An 18,489-nucleotide genomic window follows, 5' to 3' on the forward strand; every position below is an offset into this window, starting at 1 on the left:
CAATACACAGGTGCTACTTTTGAGTAGAGCTGCCAGTTGTTTTAAAATTTCGAATTTCAGATAATCGAACCATTTCTATGCCCACAAGGTGGCGTTATTTCAAAAAATCAAAATATGAGATTATCTATGTTTCACTATTACCCGAACTTAGACCAACCTTACTTGCTTATTTTATTTTCTTCCTTGCTTTCTTTGCTCTTATCTACCTCTTCTGCATTCGCTTGACTTACTTGTAGCATTCGTCACGTGCATGCATTTGAATACCTGATTTTTTGTTTGTACTCTTTCTTGTTTGTCATTCACACACACATACAAACAGATATGTATATGTATGGCTTGCTGCTCACACACACCTACAATTTTTGAAATTTTCTCACGAGCAGTACTGTTTGCTTGCTTGCATACAAGGATGCCGGCACAAAAAACTCTCAAGTCTTAGCTGTTTTTACAGTTATACACTTTCACAACATTAGTGTGCTTTAATGTGTGTCGCTATATGTATATGTGTGTGTCTTTGCACTTTAATACCTTCCACTTGAGTTGATAAGAGATTTCTACTCAACTTGTAACGCTCACTGTGCTTATATTTGCTGAGTAAGCTTACATAAATGGATAGCGGTATGTATTTTTACTATGTGTGTGTTGTTTACTGTTACTTATGTACATACAAGTATGTACCCTTCATACTTAATATGTATTTAAGACTTATACTTTAGTTTTAAGAATTTTTCTAATTTCTCTCGTGCTCAAAAACAAATGACGCAAAGATACCTTAAATAGGTAAAAACAAAACATATTTCAGCATAAACTCAGTTAAGTTTTGTTATAATACATTTATATGCAATTATGCACATATATTTATATTTTTAAATTATTTTCAATTTATCATTCTGGCGAGTAATATTTTTTTGCTTAAACTATTTATTTATTTTCGAGTTCAAAAATTCTCTTAACCGAAACTCGAATATACCATATTTTGTTAAACGGAATTCCGCTCAAAGGAAGAATGCGTATAAACTCATAAACTGATGAACTGCTTTCTCAATATGACTTCAGCAATTTGCTTAAATGGACATTCCGCTCAAAGCTGGACATTTTGGCAATAGCATAAACATGTGTAAGTGCAGAACTTTGTTAAATTGATGTATTCTATTTGAACGTTTAAAGACTTATTTGCAAAAAAAAAACTCTTTTCACTAGTATTGCCATTCGGTCAGCGCTAAAGCCTTTTAAAAGGATAAATGAAAAAACTGATATTTTGACGTGAGAATTTAGAGAAAATTAGAATGCTTTTTCGATGTTAAGTCAAAATAGGGTGAAAAACTAAAAATATTAAAACAAAATATTACGCTGTATTTGGGTAAAAGTTAGTTTGCACCTAATTAAGTGAACGAAAAATATTTTTTGTAAAAGATAAAAATAAACATCCAACATTTGATTAGTTAAATTTTTGACATAAATTTTGAGGTTATTTAACTATCAACACAAAGGATGTAGATCTTTTCGTTAGCTACAACTTAGCGATTTAACTTTTTTCCATCAGACACGTAATTTAGCCGCAAATCGAGAAGAATCGTTTTAACCCTTAAAAACTCAACCACGTCTCTTCCTGGCTTCAGAACACGCGTAAATAATTTTCTCTTCCTTGCCTAATGGATTTTATCTTATTATGATTTTTTCGCATTCAAAAGTGGTCTACATTATATAAGTAAATTTCGAAAAAATACTCAAACTAAGTTTCGATATTGCACGACAAGGTTTAACTTTGCAGGGCATCTTCTCAAGCTAAATAAAAATTTTCAAAACATTAACCTTCTTGAAAATAATATGGACAAAAGAAAAACCACAAGCAGAAACTTGCATATTAATGAGCAGTGTTGCCATCTGGTCAAAACTTTTAATTGAATAAATTGATAAGTTGTAATCTAAGAGCGATCAAGAATGCCAAACAACTCCAAGAAAGGTTGCCCTATTTTTTATTTTTTTATTTAAATTGAACTGACAGAAGAAATGTAAAAAAATAATATGAGCTTAAAACTAAACAGGCTCAAAAATTATATCAGCCGATGCGTAGCGCTGACATATGTTTAAAAATTTAATATCAATAAAATGTATATAGAGCCATATGAAGGTTAATATGAAAAAATTTTAAGAAAGTTTCCACCTGTTCACATTTTTTAGTTGATTTATATTATAAACGAAAAATTACAAATATTAAATTTAATTATTATTAAAATTATTATTAATTATTATATATTATTCAAATTACGCGAAATTTGCATTAAAAAGTTTTAATAAAACAAATTAATTAATTTAATTAAATAGTACAAACTAATTGTATCCAACTTAACAGTTTAAAAAATGGTACAGGTGCCTTTAAAAGTGCTGCCATCTGCTTAAAAGTTATACAAATTAATAAAGTAAACTTTATATACAATAAAAAATTTATATTTAAATATATTTTATTTATTCTTATATTTCAATATTTTTACAATCTATTAAAATCTGAAAAAGTCTCGATGTCTGAAAAAATAGTTGTAATAGTTGCGCTATAAACCTTATTGAATTCCCAAACCGAATTAAATTTATACATTTGTACAAACAATATCCAATGACGCACCTCCCAATCACCAAATTACAAATAAAATAAAATCACAGGCTGTATAATATTCAACGTCAAACAGCGCTTGTCAATCACTTTACCAACTACATAGTCAATCACCCAATTATAAAGTCAAGAGGGCAATAAATTAACCGTTCAATGGTTCAACAAGTCATTTCAATGTTGCCACACTTATGAAATGCTCAACTTTTAAGAATTAAAACAAAAAGGCAATCAACTAAACAGAGTAAAGCAAAGCTAGCTGACAGTAAAGCAATCGAGCAGTCAAGCAGCTAACTGATAGCAGCAACAACAACAACAACAACCACTATTACAACAATGATGCCATTACTTACGGCATATTCAAAGCAGGCAACATACTTAAGTACAATATTTAAACTCTTTCACAGTTAAAAGTGGCAACAGTCACTTGCTGCCGCACACCGCCACCTCCTCCTCACGCCTTCCTTCATAATATACTATATATAGCACCACCACTTGTCTGGGGCACTTTATCGACTACAGAGAGCCTATCGAGTATTACTTACTAATCCATTTTCATTTCATTACATTCATAATTAACTCAGAAAAGTCAATGAACACAGAAGTGCGCAGACAAAAAGCGGCAGAAAAATAGAGAAAGAGTTTAATGTAGTGAGAGTGTGGCAGGGGTAAAGGGGAAAGTGGAAGTAGTGTAGTAAAAATTTAGTAGTTGGGTGCTTTCCTGAGTACTTATGAGTATTCTGAGCTGGGCGCACAGCAAATGATTGCATGTAACGATAAAATGAATGTGTGCTAGCTCATGCCGCACTCATTCAAATATGAGTACATACATAAAATAATATGCCGCTATGTAGAAAATTCAGCGTTTGCCAAGTTTTAGCAGGTCATTGTAGTATAGTTGTATACGTGTTTGTATGTATTTATAAATGAGCCGGCATTAGGGGAGATAACACTGAAAACAATAAAGCTAAAACGTTAAACGGCTTAGGCAAACTAATGTATACATATGCGTATACGAATCTAAACAACTATACACCAGCAAATGGTGTAAAACACGCATACACTCGTAAGCAGCAGCTTACACCAGTAAACAACCAACACAGCCATTGACTTTTACGCCGCCTGCGAGCCTCACATGCCAAGGAACTCTGTTACTACACTAACACACACATATGCCTGTGCCGGTGTGTCGATGTGTTTGAGCATTCCAGAAAAGACATAAATTTGTTATAATTCCTAAACAAAGCCGCATTGGCTACCATATGGCGATAGGATTTGCTAATAGCTTAACAGGACACAACTAATGCCAATAAGGTGATGTATTTTATTGTTTACCCTCTCTTTCCCACTTTTTTTTTGTAACAAGCCAAAAGGCAACCGAAACAATCGGCAAATGGGTAGAAAGTGCTGAAGCTCATAACTCAAAGATTGGGATAAATGAACTACTACACACACACACACTAAAGTTAACACTGTTCTGCTACGTGTAAACCTTTTAATTTCTAGGCTGTAAATAACTGTTTGTAGTATTGAGAAATCAGAGTCACAAAAGTTTTAGAAATAAAACAAAGAGTGGCTTATGAATCACAATAATATGAAAAACTAACAGCAGCGACGTGGAGCAAAAATAATGCAAGAACATGTGCTTATAACATACATGATACGATAGAGAAGGTCTTAATAGCTTTGGGTACGTAAGTACAAGGTCAACAACATAAAAACCAAAGGGCTAATAAATAGAAGCATTGTCATTGTAAAGAAAGTGTGTTGACTGATTTTTTTTTTTCGATCTCAAAAGGAACAATGCACTTCAAATATTCGAATTTATGAATTTTCGTGTAGTTTCATGTAGTTTCAGTCGAGGCTTATAACAAGTTTATCGATAATTGGAGGAAAACATGCTTTTATTGGCTAAGGAGCCAACCTTGAAGGCGATTTTTATTTTTAAGTGTGCAACTAAATTCCCGCTGTTTGTCAATAAATGGCTCCAGCAGTTTTCCGTTCGATGGTGCATGGTTTGGCACAGAAGCAGTTCCACTCACAAGACTACATCGAAAAATGGCTTGATTCTTGGGTAACATCACAAGATGAATAATTTTATAGTTATTAGTATTCGTGCTTTGCTAGAAAGATGGGAAAAAGTCGTAACTTCCCATTAGCAATGCTTCGAATAATTTATTTGTAATCATATCCCTACAATAAAATTGTATTTTCATTTTAAAAAAATGCGAGAGCAAGAAGAGCAAATTAAGAAGAATGCATAACACCTTTTAATATTTGTTGTTTTCACATAAAAAAAACTTGGTCGCCAAAGAAGTTTTCATCCCTGTCTTTCTTGGAGATAATGTGACTTTCTCCATCCCACCATTTGCTGCGTGTCAAATTAAAAGGCATAGTTTCATTTTCGCTTTCAGACAAATGTCAATAGACAGGCAGACGTCGTTATGTGTGAATTTAAGTGCATTCATGTATGTATTCACTTGGCGTTTGTATGTGCACAGCATTGTTATTGCTGCATGAAAACTAGCTTTGACATCAAATGTGTCTGTCTGTCTAGCAATGTGGCGCCTGTCGCAAACACACATACGAACACGCACACAGCACGTACGGCATGCGATGTCAATGACAAAGAATCACACACAACCACCCGCCACAACGCGCCACCACCAAATACACACACACAAACAAACATGAAAATGCAAACACTACGAACACACACAAATATACACAGAAGAGTTGTATGTGTGTGGATGGATCAGCAACCACAATGAAGTGTGATGTGGCAAATATACCTATAACTGTATGTACGCACATTTGTTGGGTTGCGCTGGTGCGTGTCTGTCACTTGCTCCATTTATCCGCGCACACAAAGCCAAAGCCCAGCACGCACTCTCAGACCTAAATATGTATTCATACACATATATATATATATATGCTCACTGTCAACTGTGTGTAGTACTGTAGTTGAAAAACAGCTGTCGCCATACTCGTTTTCGCTTTAATCGCTATGCTGCTATGTCTGACAGCCTTTTAGCCCTGCCAACTGATTTAACTGTCTATGACATTGTCTGGCTTGCAAACGGTCCTTAATCTTTCTTTTTTTTTATTTTGCAGCTTTTTTTTGTAGTTTTTCTATGCCTTTGGCTTTTGAATCATCTATTAGAATTTCGTATTGACTCAATCATTATGGTGTTTATATAATAAACACCGGCCGCATTCGTAGCCTAAAAGTATAAACATATGTTTGTATGTACTTTCTAGTGGATACAATTTGTATATTTAGAATATTCATATTCATTTTCAGTTTATTAAATATATATTTATAATATATAGTTTTTGGTAGTGTTGGGAAATCGGTAAGCCTAATTTTTACTAATTAACCGAACCAAATTTATGTTGAAAACTTCGATTTTAATATCCAACACGGTGATCACATCGGGCGATCATCCAACCTTTCGTTACCTTCGTTTTAATACGGCTGATCTGCCTAAGTCCACTTCGTTCTAAATGCCTTCCTTCGGTTGCTCTGCTATATGGTAGTACTTTTTTTTAAATACCTTGCTATTGAGCAAATACCTTGCTTCTGGAATGCGTAGCCCTCAATAGAAGGGAGAGTGAAATTCCCGTAATCACAAATTCGAGTAGGGGGTATATTGCCTCCCTGAGCCCACCATACAATAATTTATTAGCCTGCTGGAGCTAAATGAGACTTTGCGAAGAGGAGAGGACAAAACAGGAAACAAGTTGATTTTAAGCTGTTTGTAAGCTAGCGTGGCACCCACTTTTTCAACTTTTACATACACAAATGTTCAATACATTTATTTTGATATTTGTGTGGTGCCAACTATCTATAATAGTTTAAGTTCATTCTAAGTTCATATCAAACCATATAATGGATTTTGTTACGGATTTAGTTTTTGATTTCTCTTTTGTATCGACTCAACATATTTTAGTTAATATTTTGAGTATGAAGCGTGTTAATGCTAGACTCGTTTTAAAATATCTGAATCTTTTGCAAAAACGTCATCAAATAGCGGAAGTAAAAGAGATGCTTGACAATGTAGCTGAGATCCCTATATTCATCAAACACAGCTTTACTAAGGACGAGACGTGGATATGAATAGATTCAAAGTTGGAATAAGAGTTGGCATGCTTGTTTTAACTCAAAAACCTATTTTGAAGGCGATAATAAATATTTAATATATTGTATTAAAATATGTAATAATTTACTTTTTTTTTGTCTGTCCGGTTCAAATTTGTTCAGATAGTAAAGCAAGGTATTTCTATGAAAGAAAATAGAGGTATTAGCTATACACGTAATATAAATAGAATAAGCGCAATCGGTTGACATTTTGAACTAATGACGCTTCTTTAGTTTTTGATACTCTGGACAGGATATCTTAAGTTTACCACAATATTTATAACACCCAAAAGGAAACGTCGAAGACCCTTAAAAAAAATATAAGTATATGATCAGAGTGTCGAGCTGAGTCGATTTAGCCGTGTCCGTGTGTCTGTCCATACAAACTGACTGATAAATATCAAGATAAAGATCATTTTATACTCTTTTTACTATAAGAAATGCCTTTGAAGGGTATTATAGCTGCGATGTAGCCGAAGTTAACGCTTTCTCTTGTTTTTATATAGTTTTATTCAATTATACTTGTTTTAATTATTTTTCTCATGAAATTTTTATTTCACCTTCCTGATTTCATAATCTTAATAGAATCTTAATTAATTAAAATAATAATTCATTTAAAATTATTTAAAAATGCTGCCTGGCTTACAAACATTGATTGCAGCTCATTAATTCTTACTCTCATTTCATGCACACACCATCACTTCATATATACAAAACAACACCTCCTAACTAACTACTTATGATGTCTATTTAGAATGGCCCCCTCTGTCAGCGCACTTGTTGTAAACATAACAATTCGTGATTCACGCACACACACACACACACACGTTCGAAACCCATCTGTTGGCTTCCAGTTCGGCATTAAAAATATTTCAGCGCACCAATGTATGTGTATGTTTGTATGTGAGAGCAGTCAAAAAAATTTCAAATGTGCGCTTTGTAGCTTTCCGCCATTATTCTTTGACTCCGCACAACGTTCACGAGAAGTCCACAACGCAAGCCAATACTATTCTATATTGACTAGTGTGTATGTGTGTAACTGCGTACGCTAATGTGCGTGGAAAGCTTAACAAGCATATCAGGCATTCATCTTAAAGTTTGCTGCTCCCATCATTTTCACCCCCAGCCTTAACAACTATGTACTAAACAGCTGCCAACGCTTTGGCAAATTCTTGCACATATTCCATTGGTTTGCTCAGCCTAAGCGGAGACACGGCACATTTGTTAAAATAACACACACACATACACTACATGTTAGTATGTTGGTGTTTGTGAGATTGTCATGCAAAGTTGCCAAGTCTTTGCCCTTATCGCTCTTTTGCATTGCGTCTTTTTGTTGTGTGCTTCGTATTGTTTCGGTGTTTTGTCGCCAAGCTTTCAATCACACTGAACCATCGAGTTCTTCAACTTTTCAACTCTCCAACCAAGCAATTGCTTTAAATGGCACTCACAAACAATTCGTTAAGTGACAACTGAAAAGTTTGCCTCACACCACGTCAACACATAACGGTCACGGATGTTATACCTAAAATTGCATAGTTGTTGTTTATGCTTCTGATGTCTTCCTCTTTTTACATAATTCTTGCTTTGTTTTGCCAAATGTACAATACAAAGTGGCCGCGCATTTTCCCCTCATCACGGAAGCCTTGTTAGATTATCAACTTTAAATACCTCAGCGTTCATTGGTGCGTCTCTCCAGACCTATTCAGCTGTCATTTGGTATGCGGATGCGTAGCTAGCATAATTTAGCACTACAAATTCTTGCAATTCATTCTTAAGCGTGATTCTGATGCCGACATTTAGAAATCTCTATTTTTAGCCACAATACTTACGCCAAAGAAACGCGGACTTTAGCGTTCTGCGGATACCAATCGGAGCAGGCACTCGTGTGGAATTGAACTCACTAATTAAAATATTAAATATACCTATATATGTCGATTAGTGTCATTGTGTGTGAATATTGACTTTAGAGCTATGAATTACTTTAGACGAAGTTCCCCTTTTATGCACGAAAACTTCAACTCAATTTAAATAATTTTAAAAGTCAACAATGAAATCAATTACTAAAAAAGAAACTCAAAAAAATAGAACAAACTGGTCGTGATTAAGAAGTGTTCATTTCAGATGTGTATAGTGTATATACAATCTAAAATAAAATTTTATCGAAACTCTCAAAAAATAGCGTAACTTTATTGTCGTCTACAAAATAGGTTTCTAAGCCAACACAAGCATAAGCCAACACGTAATCCAATTTCCCATGTACTTGTTATAATACTATGGTCGCACCGACACAAAATTCGTGTTTTCATAGACAAAAGAGGTTTTCACGCGAAAACTTGTATTTTCATCCATACAAAATCTGTTAAACGAAAACACAGTTATCGCTGAAAACCCCTTGAAAACTTACATTCCACTCATTATAATCGGTGCCTGCTCTAATTTAATCGATATTATTAGAAGACATATTTTGCCAGCCTTAAATGTCAGTTGACAATTTGTTTACACTGCATAATTGGCCTAAACGTACCCTACAAGAAACTGCTGATGGGCTCACCAATATACTCACATTTGATATGTCAGTACTGTTAATTTACATTTGCATTTTTAAATTCAGAACTATCCACTGATTGGAGAAAGACGTACGCAGAGCTATTGAGAGGAGGAGACGGCATGAAGTGAAAATTTATTTTTATATTTTCATATTTTATTATATTTTTTGTTGCATAATAAATGTAAACAAATAGATGTCTGAACTGTCAATAAAAACTCATTGAAAACACACAATGTCGGTCAGGGCGACTTCGGTTCCACAATCCACAAATTGTGTTTCCAAGAGGATTTCAATTCGGTGCGAACATAGTATAGGCCTCGCCTAAGACGACCTAGAGTGCTTTTAGCGAGCTTTGGTTTTTTTCGGTTTCGACTCGTTTTCGGAGCGCCTTTCACTAGATTGTGCCAGGTCACAAAGGCATCAAGGGCAATGAGATAGTGGACGAGATTACAAGGAGTGGTATATGGCTGTCACCCTAATACGTGATCAACATTGGTAAACCCATGCATTGTCTATACGACACCGCAGGAGCATGGCAACTAAACCAAAATGCGATGGAACGATCCACCTGAGAATAAATTGCAAAAGTCATATATAAAATAGTAGTTTGGAAATAAACTGGTCGCACTCGACTGGTCGAGAAGACTTCTGGTGCAACAATGGATCATATTTTGTGCACTTGGCCCGTATGAGAAAGGCAACACTTTCAGCTTTTGGGCCGCACAGTATAAGACACTACAAGAAGTATCGTAGGTGACGCCATAAAGTTGCAGTTTTCCCAAAAAATGACTACACCTCATGGACTCCGTAACACAACTCCATCTGGTATCGCAAAGAACCAAAACTAGTCTATGCATGGCTCATCAGCCTATCAGACTAACATGAACTAATCTAGAGTAATAAGAACAGATGATATTTCATTCAAGATAGGGTCGAAATAGATTCTCTCTACGAAATTTGATAGATTTGAGTTTTTACTGAGAAGCTCTCAACTGTAGAGATAGAGCTGAAAGTAAGAAGATGTCGAAAAATAAGATCCTAGAAAGTTTCGTATCTTAAAACTATTATTTAAATAACATATTTACAAAACTGTATACTTTTTTCAATCCGTTATTTTTCCATTAAAAACCGCAAAGCAATTACCTCTAGAACCTTACGAAAACATACTACCATCGCCTCCATATATTTTGAATCCGGGCTTAAACGCAGACATTCCAACCAGGAAATCACCGCCAATGTCGTAAATCAGGCGTTGCTGGTGGTTTCCGCCGCTTGTATCTGCTGCAGCTTGCCAACCAGCGGCCAGCGTTTAATGCCTAACTGGCTTAACGCGCGCCACAGAAAAAAATTATTGCAATTAGCATGCAGAGCCAAAATATATGTGGCGTGAAAAAAAAGCAAAAAGTACATCACAGAAATAAGTGCAAATAATGTAATTTCGCAACAAAACAACGCCGGCAACATTTAATGGGCAACACGGCGTATGCGGGTGCTTATGCGGCTTAGCTTAATGGCTGCCGACAGGCTGACTGGTCGACTAAGTGGCTGACTATTGCCATGGTTGCACGGCTGGCTGGCAAATGCCGAAGCCACCAAAATAGCAATAATAGCAACAACAGCAACAAAGGAGTAAAACAAACACCATTTGCGGCAAAACGGCAACAATTGAACTATAAGAGCAACAACAACACAAGCAAATAAACCAAAAATGCAAGTAACAAAAATGGCACCGAACATGCAAACCGACAGCGGTGATACGGGCGGCGAGCGGTAAGGACAATGTTTTGAAATTTCAATTGGGTCAGTCAAACAATTAACGGGACAACAACGTACAACAGAACTTTGCGGGCGCTGACAACCAAGAAGAGCAGCAGAGCAACAAAAAGTGCCAGCCGGCCTGACAGTTTGTCGGTCAGTCAACAAAGCAGTCAGGTCTGCTGGCCTGTTATTGTTGACTTTTTGCGATGAAATGTCAGCAACAGCAGCAGCAATGCAAAACAGGCAATGAGTGACAGCAACTACAACTGTCTCTGAGTGAAGCAGCAAGCAGAGATCGTTGTAAACGTTTTTGCATATATGATTGGCCAGCTGTGGATGTGCAAATCTGCGCACATGTGATCATGTGTGTTCGTGTGGATGTGTGTTTATCAGTGTGGCACCATCGTCATCGTACTCTCCGCAGCTGTTGTCATTGTCAACGTCAGCGCCCTGAGCAATGCGAAGAAGTAACGACAGAATGTAAGCAAATGTTGTCTACTCACGCACACACAATTAAACTGAACGCATACATATGCGCTCATCAGTCGCCATATTGAACATATTCATACAATGAACAGCTGTCCAGCTGCCGCGGACCTCCTTGGCTCCGGCTGATGCGGCTGAGTGTAGTAAGGTTATTCGAAGCAGCCGATATGCCAAATAAAGGTGTACACCAAGTGTGCTTGCGCAATCTAAGTAACTGCATGTTGACAAGCAGCTGACATATTTAGCCTTCGGCGTTGCGTTGTCGTTGACATCGCGCCACTCACCTATGAGTGGTTGTATGTATGCGTACATTTACAACTACTTTGAGTAAATGCATTTGTAGAAAAAAAGGAAACTTTGAATAAACTTCTGAATTTTTGCTGCATTTATGTAGATACTCAAAGAATAACGGTTACGAAAAAAAAAAATAATAATAATAAAATGTTCTTAAAAAAGTTTGGTAGTCGCAGGAAACAGTGAACTCAGTGGACCTCAAATTGAGTTCTGCACTACCTGTCCTCTTCACAAAATCTCATTTAACCTCTGCTCCCTGATAAACTCAGTCTAAGCTACTCAGGCTTACAATATAAGAACGATACACAGTGTCACAAACGAAATAAATTGATAGCAAAATAGCATAAATTTGTATTCCAATTGCTTCCGCCTCTACTGTATACTGCCCGGATCTGGCATTAAGTCACTTCTGTTCTGATTTCAGAAAACATTAGCCGAAACTGAAACCTATTTTGAAGCAAGAAAACATGAATCATAGTACAAATATTCTATACGAAACGTTGAAAAACCGCTGTATTCGGTGTATGTAATGAAATCGAATTTCGCTAAAAATGCTCAGCTATGTTCAGCTGCGAAACGTTAGAAACTTTTCTCTGTCTGTTCTCGAATTCACGGTTTGTTGATGACGGTTCTACAAGTATTGGCTCCAAGGTCTACTCAATTCAGGTAATCTTGCAACTAATTTCCCCCACAGGTATAATATTATTTTCCAAACGCGTAATTTGTCTCACTATTAATATGAAAAAAGCGGGTAATTCACCCATTATAAAGGTAGCCTGTTGTTCTTTTTCCCACAAAAAACAAAAAGATACGTGTGGCACTCGAGAACTGCCGGTTAAGCTATTGCATAGCATTTATCAACTTATGCAACTATAATAATTTATTTATTTTTTATGCAGTATTGTTGCGTCAGACCTCCTGAACTTTGACCGTTGCCTTAGTTCAGGATGTTTTGACGTTTAGCAATTGCGCCCACATTTCCGGTGAAAGATGACTGAAACTATAGGTGATAACTGGAAAATACCACGTAAAGGGTATATTCTTGTTGTGGATTCTTGTGGATCATTATTCATTTTCGAATTAAATTTTTCCAAAAGAAAAGCGAAGAGCGAAGTTATTGTTGAAATCGCCAGCCAAGATAAGTGGAAATTTATTAACATTGATAATCCGATTGAAATACAGACTTTCAATTGTATTGTTCAATTCAAACGAGATACTGTAACAAAAGGTTGGGTTGCTATTTGCCAAAATAATAATAACGTTACTACTGTTATAACTCCGAATATTGAGTAATTTATTTTTTATTAATTAAATTCTATATTTTCATTTGCCATTAAAATAAATGTATCTTAAATATTATTATTTTTGCATCACCCTGCTCTTCAAGTTATTTCTTCCGCTTGAGATATACGAAAATATGCCTAAAAGTATGCAAACATTTTACGCAACTTTCTGATCATGTTAGTTTTATTTCACTTACGAAATTTCTTGATTCAGTCTCCGCGCTCAAAGCCCCGATAGAAGCTATGCAATATTCTTAAGAACAGCAACAGAATATTCGTTGTAGAAAAATCCCACCTTTTGCTTTCATTTGGTCATCGAGCAAGTAATTCCGTTTACGCCCACACACCCACACATGCACTCACAGTTGCTTCATGGCAGTAATGCAATGTAAAAGTGAACTCTCTCAAAACCTTGGCTTTGATAGTGCTGATCAAGCAGGGCTACATTTGTGGCATGTGCACACACACTCTGGCAACCTTTCCATTTAATTTTGCCCGCCCACTTTTTTCACATTTTCGCCACTTTTGCATTAGGCGCTCAGCAAGCGTGCGCTATAATTCCAACTGCATGAAAATCGCCTGCAAATGTGTTGATGCGTTCACATCAGCACAACAGCAACAACAACAGCAAGGCTTGCGTGAATAGTGGCGCACTAATGCGCTTGTTTTTCAAGCCTTTAAGCGAGGTAAAGGCAATAGCAACAAAGTTGGATGGCGTATTATTGGTCTACTAGGTGGCATGCTTCTCGTGGCAGTTGTGAGATCCGTGCAACACACACACATACACATGCAAACAGGCGAACACAGGCAATGCGCCTAATTCACTCAGCTTCATTGCGTTGCTGATGCGCCAGTTTCGCCGCTGATGCGTGTTGATGGCATCCGCCAAATAGCGGCGGCACTTCGTCATGCATATTTACACACATGCGCACATACACACACACAAACAGAGAAAAGAGTACCGGTACGACAGGCGGCTAGCCGCAGCAACCACACAGCCAACAGGCGCTCCGAGTTACTTACAGTCACTTACCGCAGTGCAAACTTGATTATGCGCCTGTGCTTTTTTACTATCTCCGCCTATGTGTATATGTGTGTGTGTGGAGTATACGTGTGTGTATGCATCTGTGTATATGGGAGAGTAATTTGATGCAACGACGTGATAAGAATTTTCAATTGCAGGCTTTCACCAGGAAATTGTATGTATGTGTGTGTGTGTGCAATATGTGGCATTGTGTTGGCATATGCAGCGTGCCATAGAAGTACCAAAAATTTTACTTTCAAATATCCTTTGCGAAAAGTTACTTCTTGGCATTTGCTAATTTATGCTTCACACCCTTTCACTCACTGTTTCCACTTTTCCACAATTCCGCAACTTTCATTTTCATTTACATTTTCATGGTAATTTTTCTGGTCACCGACTTTAAGCATTTCAAATTATCGTTTCATTTTCATTAAAATTTCCCACTCGCCGCGTGGAGCAAACACAAATAAATTAAATAAAGTCACACAAAGACATTCGCGAGCAAATTGCCATTTTTGTTGCTGCCACACTACACTCATCACGTTGGTGGACAGCGTGGCAAACACACAAATTTGTAATCCTCTTAAACGAAAACGCTGAGTGGGCATCAAGCGTCCGTCGCTTAATTTGCTTCTTAAGACAATTACGCCATAAATTTTTGTCAAAAGGCAGAGAGAGAGTGCAGCAACCGGCTGCTCGAAATGGTGGCAGGATGTAAGAAAGGACATTTGAGAATTTGCGTGCAATCGGACACTGGTTGGGCGTACGGCAGCATGCCAGCACGTACGCAAAAGCGTTTTTTTTTTCAACTCTTAATTTTTTCGTTAACTTTCTGAATTATTTTTAATATAATTTTTATTCCCCTGTTAGCCTTAACGTAAAGAGAACTTTAACAAGCAACAAAGCTTAAAAGAGTTTTCGCCATAGTAATACTTAAATTTTTTAACAAAATTTTTAATTTCTTTACAAATTTTCAAGTTTGAGTTTAATCCTTTTTAAACTCATTACACTGTACAACATACGGCTGAGCATTAAAACAAAATACGGTTTATGGTATTTCTTATTACAAATATCAATATTAATTAACATAGCAGAGGACCCTGTATACATCAAGCAAATGGTGACGACACCTTGGTTTGTGCAATTGACGTCGAAACTGTACAACAATCTACCGAATGCAGCGCCAAAAATGTGCCGAAACCGAAAACAAAAAAATTCACTGAAGGCACTGAAATTACTGAAAGCCATACTAGCCGAGACCTATGAAAAGTAAAATTTGAATCCGATAATAAATATTTGTATAGTCCAGGTCAATGTAGATCAGATGTTAGGCATAGAAAATGTAAGCGATGAATACTATCTGAAAAAATGAGCTACTAACATAAACGCTTTTTTCGGGGTAGAAAATAACATTTTCCCACTAAATTCCACTAATCGCAGTTTTATATGCATAATTACATGTGTATACACTTTATGAAATTGAAAACGAATCTTTGACCTTTAAATATAATAATCTAACAGAAGAAGAGCATAATAATATACAATGTTTCAATGATATTAAAAAAAGGAAAATTCAGAACGATTCTGACCTTCAAGTAAAAGAAAACAAAAAATTCTAAAACATTAACAAAATATTGACGGATTTATGATGTTACCTTAACCTCAATATACAATGAAAAACAGTTTCGCACACTTCTCACCTTTTTAGGTAATAATTGCATTATTATACCAATAAAATGACCTCGCTTTAGGTATTTTAAACTGATGATTAATAATGAGTAGCAAGCAAGTCTGACATACTTGATTTGGTAATCAGGTATCAGATTCTCAAAGATTTTTAAGTAGAGCAACAAGTTATGGAAATAATAGAGAGTATTTGAGCGGAGAGACGATGACAAAGTCGAAGAGTTAGAAATGTACTAACAAAACAGAATTACCAGAGACAGAGGGAGGGAAAAAGAAAGATAAAGAGAAAAAAAATTGTATTTATAATATTTGACCTTGGCTAACATTTACATTTAGCACTGTCTCGATAATTTACAGCTTTTCATCTGCCTGCATGCTTTACCTTCCTTAACACATCGGTTTTACTTTTCTGTTCCTTAACTCTTTTGTTTTTTTATTTTTGCCTTTAGTTCTTCGCTTGGGTGTTACGCGCTCAAGAGAACGTAAATGTCATACCGTCATGCCAGTTTTATAATGTTATTCTCACACATCACTTTTGCTAATAAAGAAACTTAAACGCCAATAAACATTAAACTTAGATCAAATTTGGTAATACCTATTAATAATTTCATTAAATTTAAGCCGTATTCGGGACAAAAATATGAGTGCGAGACAATTTCGTCTGAATGGCGAAAGCTTTCAATTAAATTTATCAAATACAATAAATCAACTCCCGACCAATATGTCTTTGATGAATGCAGTTATGGAAAGACAATCGAATAATTATGAACCGAACCAAAAATTTCAAAATTTTGTAACACCACATATAGATGGTGTATCCACAGAGGATTCTCAGTTGCTAGCGCCAAAGCGAAAAGCTTCAGAACGCGAGGCATTCAATTCACAAAATGACGAACCAAACAACCCTGACGAACCTCTAAATTTGGCAATAAAAAGACGACATCTCAATCCGCCAGCAGTTAGTAAAAGTGAGGCTGTCAATTTCTTAAGTCATGCAGTTGACGTTCCCAATGACAATTCACCTTTCCCTGCTATGCTTTGTGAGGTTACGTATGACAATGACGAGGGGATGGAAACAGTGCCACCCAACCGAAATAAACGTAAGATATCACTGACCAATAACCCTATTCAGGAAGAGCCAATTAGCTTAACAAACTACACGAATTATTGCGTCGTCAATTTGGAATACACGAACACTAACAAAACGCCCGATGCACCAATAGACTTTAGCAGGAAGGTAGAAAAAGAGTCAGCAGCAATAGCGACAGCCACAGCCATCGCAGTTGAAAAAACGTTTAATGTCGTCCCAGAAATTTCCACCAACAGCGATAGCATTAGCTTCGGAGGCACTATACATAAAATATTCAGCACATCATATGACCAAATGAAACAGATCGAGCTCTACAAAATAGAGCACAAGATTACATCAAAACAACGAGAGCCAGACGATGATGTCTATATGGAACTAGGACCGAAAGGTACAATGGTACCATTTAATGAATTGAAGAAAATTGATTGGACAGACGCCCTGGAAGCGACACACGATTTGCTCTCTCTTGTATTTCCATTGCACGTACTTGAGACACATGGGCTTAGCCGCAGATTTACGCTACTGGAACTTGACGATGATTGCAAAAGCCGACCCCGTTTGGACGATAACAAATTTTACGACATCCAGTACTACGTTACGGAAAAGACTGAGATGAGCTATGACGCTTTTGCATACATTGTCGCAAGGAGACTTTTGAAATTAGCCAAAGCAAAAGGATACAATCCCATCGAAATATCGTAACATTGTATGAAATATATAGTATTTTATATAAGAAAATATATACACATTTAATGTAAATTTTATATGTAATAGAAAAAAAAAATTTTATGACAAAAAAAATATGATTATGTCTTTCATGTAGCTAGGACTTCTGGTACTTCTCATATATCACATCTTCTCCAATTTATTTTTTTGTCATATATATTTTCCATATTTAGTCAACAGAAACAGGTTTGCATTTCTACTACTATTACTAGCCTAAGCAATGCAAAGAAACAGAAGCTAAAAGCGAAGTATTAAATGTTTATTATATTTTAGTCGTTCATTTATTATTTATTTTCGCATCGCTAGTTTTAACGAGAGCTCTCAGCTTCACTGTGTGCTCAGTCTAAGCAGTTAGCGAAATATTCGTTGAATGATTGCCATTTGCGAAAATATGCGTATGAAAGTTTAAAAAGTATTATTTTGAGGTAAATAAAAGTTTTTCCAAAATTTGAAGATATTTTTAAGTATCCCTGCTTTAAGTGAAAGGCGAAAGGTATTACTTTCGAAACTTCAAAATGAAATGGCATTCTATTATGTCTGCAATTTATTGATTCGAGTTGGAATTTCAAGCGTATTTTAAAATTTGGCAAAACACATATTACTAGATATAGTTATAGAAAACATCTTGCTATATTAAGCACAATATAACTACGAAAAAATAAAAAATAAAAATACGAAAAGTTTTTTGTAACCCCAATTTTTGTATTTTATATAAAATAATGGCAAACTTTAAATAAACAACAATTTGTATTGAAAATAAACGACAATTAAATTATTTCATAAAAGTTGTGTTCTATTGATGGCAATAAAAACTTTTACTTCGTATAATATTTTGTCTGCCAAAA

The 18,489-nt window shown here is 35.8% G+C and overlaps 2 protein-coding genes across 5 annotated transcripts in view; one reads left to right on the top strand and one right to left on the bottom strand.

The window, feature by feature from the left end:
- LOC106614734 (cyclic nucleotide-gated channel alpha-3) overlaps positions 1-18,489 on the bottom strand; it is a 263,421-nt gene that overhangs the window by 103,506 nt on the left and 141,426 nt on the right. The gene's annotated exons all lie outside the window — the stretch shown is intronic.
- LOC138855657 (uncharacterized) lies at positions 16,288-17,632 on the top strand. Its single transcript, XM_070108178.1, has one exon. The coding sequence runs from the start codon at positions 16,469-16,471 to the stop codon at positions 17,618-17,620; it is 1,152 nt and encodes a 383-aa protein (XP_069964279.1). The 5' UTR covers positions 16,288-16,468; the 3' UTR covers positions 17,621-17,632.

Source organism: Bactrocera oleae, chromosome 4 (genome assembly GCF_042242935.1).
Source record: "Bactrocera oleae isolate idBacOlea1 chromosome 4, idBacOlea1, whole genome shotgun sequence".
Lineage (NCBI taxonomy): Eukaryota > Metazoa > Arthropoda > Insecta > Diptera > Tephritidae > Bactrocera > Bactrocera oleae.

Excerpts from the sequence above, each read along its gene's own strand:
- LOC138855657 (XM_070108178.1), top strand. The coding sequence starts at position 16,469 with ATGAGTGCGAGACAATTTCGTCTGAATGGCGAAAGCTTTCAATTAAAT.